Genomic DNA, 3,998 nt, shown 5'->3' on the forward strand with positions numbered 1-3,998 from the left:
ATGATTTTGAAATGACATTCTTTTTGGTGACTCGACACCAAAAAATGTCATTTTCATAAGATCATTAAAGGCTAATTACTTATAAGGGTAAAAAGATACATGCACAATTTTGGATATTGCTTATAAGACACCATTATTTTGGATCAATACTAATGGTTGTTTTATGTAGAAATTATGGATGTTTACCGATTCACATCTAATGTGTAAGAATAAGCTGATCTAATCCGATTAACTATTTGATATTTTTAATCAATCCAATCCAGTTACTTTTGGTCAACACAACCAAACCAATCAAATTAAACATTAGGTTTGGTGAGTTTTATCTCTAATGTCCTCAATAATTTCCATCTAATGTAATCTTATTTTTATTAGAACGACATAAATAATATTTAATGAACTGGCACCATGCCAGAGGAAGAAACAACATCACAAAATAGAAATAACAAGAACAAGGTTTGAGTAACCAACCAACCCATTTAATTTTTAGTCTAATTTTTTGTTGAAAAACCAAAATAAAGATTGTGCAACAATTTTATTGAATTGCTTCCTTAGATTTTTCCGCTTCGAAACTCAAGAGTTTTGAAATGTCAAGGTGACACAAAGAGAAGTAAGGATAACTGCATCAAAAAAACTTCTTTACGAGGGTCGAATGATCATAGTAATAGAATCAATTTGCATTTGCATGACCAATAGGGAGATTCAAATCCCACAAACCCCTAATCAAAGCCCAAACAAGAAATGCAACATGGCAAGAAATAAATAATTAGTCACTAGTTTCGCAGGAAAGATCACAAATCGGGTATAAAAAGAATTAAGGTTAATTCCCCTATTATCTAGATTTAATCTTATTTTATGTTCATATCGTTATTTTCTTTATAAACCGTTAGGATATACATTAGATAACTGAAATATTGTATTGTAAGTGGATAACGGGAGGAATGATATTGGATATTCATTAGATAAATTTAGTTAGGTTCATTTCGATTATTATTGGATCTGAATTGTTATCTAAAAACCGACTTATTAAATTTGAAAATTTAGAACGTTTTGATCGATTTGATCCGATTACATGTGGATGTATGATGTTTGTGGGTCGATTTCAATTGGATTGGTTTGTTTACATTGGATCTATAGATTTGAGTTTAATATGTACGATTAATTGCATTTGACATAGTTTCTTGCACTTAATAGGTCGTTAACATAAATACATTATATTGATAAACACAAATAATATTTATTTTTGTTTCTTAATATTTTAATCGCCTATTAAAATACATAGTCATGAAAATAAGCAGGCGTATTAAAAAATAAAAGACACGTATTAAAAAGCTTATCCTGTTATTTACCTTATAAAGAATTGCTTATATTATTTGAAAAAAAAAATACTATCAACAAATTGAAATACTATTTAATAGGTAGTAGCATGAGCATCCCTTCAAATTCCCATTCGAATCTCTATCTACGCACGTATACATTATGCATTTCACAAGCAAAATCGCCGAATTCCCGTTTCAGAGCATGGGTTTAATGTTTAATTTATTAATTTCATTTTCTGAATATTCTTTAACATTTTGTGAAATTAATTTATAATTTTTGGGGTGGAATAACAGAAAATACGTAAAATAAGCGCCAAGTGTTGGTAGCAGTGTACTGTTGAAAGCCGGTCAAGAAACGACACTTTTTGTCAAAATAAATACAATAATCAAAAAATTAAATTTGAATTTTTGTTTTTCTTTAATTAATTTCGGAAATGAAAAAAGAAAAAAAATTGCCGTTCAAAAAAAAAAAAGCCAGCCGTCCTCGAGAATCTTTAAATAGCCAGCATGAATCCCAAGTCTTAAATGAAATCCCTCAAAACTCCCCCCGCTTCTCTCTCTATCTCTACTTCCCTCCCTTTCTCTCTCTAAAATTCACGATATAAAGTAGAGGAAAAAAAAAAGAAAAAAAGTTTTCAAAAATGTGCCAGCAAGCTTCATCTCCTCGTTGCAACTGTAATTCAAATTCAACCCAACAAGTTACAGATATTTTCGACCCTTTTTTGATCCCCGAAAACGTCAAACAACCCCCAAAAGTTATAACGAAGAAAACCGTTGATGATGATGATATTGATCAGCAATTCAACAAGGCTCCCAACAACAAGAAGAAGAAAAAAACCCATGTTTCATTAGCTGTAAATGAAGCCATTTCGATAGGGAGAATCGCTATCCCAATGATCCTCACGGGTCTCTTGTTGTATTCCAGATCAATGATCTCGATGTTGTTCTTGGGTCACCTCGGTGAGCTTGCACTTGCAGGTGGTTCGTTAGCTGTCGGGTTCGCTAACATCACAGGATACTCGGTGTTATCTGGATTAGCCATGGGAATGGAACCCATTTGTGGGCAAGCTTTCGGGGCTAAAAGACACACGCTTCTTGGCCTCTGTTTACAAAGAACTGTTCTTTTATTGCTTCTCGTCTCTTTCCCGATTGCGATTCTGTGGCTCAACATGAAAAGCATCTTGCTTTTTTGTGGTCAAGATGAAGAAATCGCAACACAAGCACAGACGTATCTTATATACTCACTTCCTGACCTTTTGGCTCAATCTTTATTACACCCATTACGGATTTACCTCCGTTCACAATCGATAACTCTACCTCTCACATTCTGTGCGTCTCTTTCGATCGTTCTTCACATACCCATCAATTATTATCTCGTAAACCACCTGAATTTGGGAATCACAGGCGTCGCGATTAGTAGTGTGTGGACGAATTTTAACCTGGTGGCTTCATTGGTGGTTTACATACTCATTTCCGGCGTCTATAAGAAAACATGGGGAGGTATCTCGAGAGAATGCTTAAAAGGTTGGAAATCGCTGTTGAATTTAGCTGTTCCGAGTTGTATATCGGTTTGTCTGGAATGGTGGTGGTACGAAATCATGATCTTGTTATGTGGGCTGTTAGTGAATCCGAGAGCAACCGTCGCTTCAATGGGGATTCTGATTCAGACCACCGCATTGATCTACATATTTCCGTCGTCACTCAGTTTCAGTGTGTCAACCCGTGTTGGTAACGAGTTGGGTGCGGGTCGACCAGGGAAGGCCAAGTTGGCCGCCCTTGTTGGACTCTGCTGTAGCTTTTTCTTGGGGTTTTCTGCTCTGTTTTTCGCCGCCAGCGTCAGAAATTTGTGGGCGACGATGTTCACTCAAGATAAAGAAATCATAGCATTAACTTCCATGGTTCTTCCGATAATCGGTCTTTGTGAGCTCGGAAACTGCCCGCAAACGACGGGGTGTGGTGTCTTGAGAGGCACGGCCCGGCCGAAGATCGGAGCAAATATCAATCTTGGGTGTTTTTATCTGGTGGGGATGCCGGTGGCGGTGGTGTTGGGATTCTTCATGGGGTTCGATTTCGAAGGTTTGTGGTTGGGTATGTTGGCTGCGCAGATGTCTTGCGTGGTGACGATGTTGGTGGTTTTGGGGCGGACGGATTGGGAGTTTGAAGCGGAGAGAGCGAAGAAGCTAACAGAAGGCGGCGGCGACGGCAACGGCGATGTTGTTGTTGCTGACAACGAAGAAATTAAGGGAGAAGAGTATAAGTTAATAAAAGCAGAAAATAAGGAGGAAGAATCTCTGGATTTTGGGGCTGATTTAGTTTAATGACTTCATCGATTCAGATTTTTCATTATATAATTTATATTTTTTAGTTTTTTAGTTTTGTAATTTGAGGTGTTTGTAAAGTATAATTAGTGGGTGGGGGACAATTTTCACCATTTTTTAATAGTTTAAAAGGCTAAACCAAGACACAATTTTTGGACTTCTTTTCCATCACTAGACCCCTGCTGTTTTTTTTTTTTTTTTTTTTTTTTTTTTTTTTTTTTTTTTTTAATTATTTAAATTAATTATTTAAATTTAATTATGCTAGATTCGAACGAAGTATGATCTTTACACTTTTGTGAATTAAAAGTATTTATTGATTTACAAAATCAATTATTTGGTTTTCGATTTAGGTTATGTTTGATGT

General features: G+C 35.6%; 1 protein-coding gene across 1 annotated transcript; it reads left to right on the plus strand.

Annotated features, from left to right (window-relative positions):
- The first annotated feature begins 1,737 nt into the window (after positions 1–1,737).
- LOC111903226 (protein DETOXIFICATION 49) lies at positions 1,738–3,791 on the plus strand. The gene has a single exon (XM_023899003.3). The coding sequence runs from the start codon at positions 1,958–1,960 to the stop codon at positions 3,632–3,634; it is 1,677 nt and encodes a 558-aa protein (XP_023754771.1). The 5' UTR covers positions 1,738–1,957; the 3' UTR covers positions 3,635–3,791.
- The last annotated feature ends 207 nt before the right edge of the window (positions 3,792–3,998 follow it).

This window comes from Lactuca sativa, chromosome 2 (genome assembly GCF_002870075.4).
Source record: "Lactuca sativa cultivar Salinas chromosome 2, Lsat_Salinas_v11, whole genome shotgun sequence".
Lineage (NCBI taxonomy): Eukaryota > Viridiplantae > Streptophyta > Magnoliopsida > Asterales > Asteraceae > Lactuca > Lactuca sativa.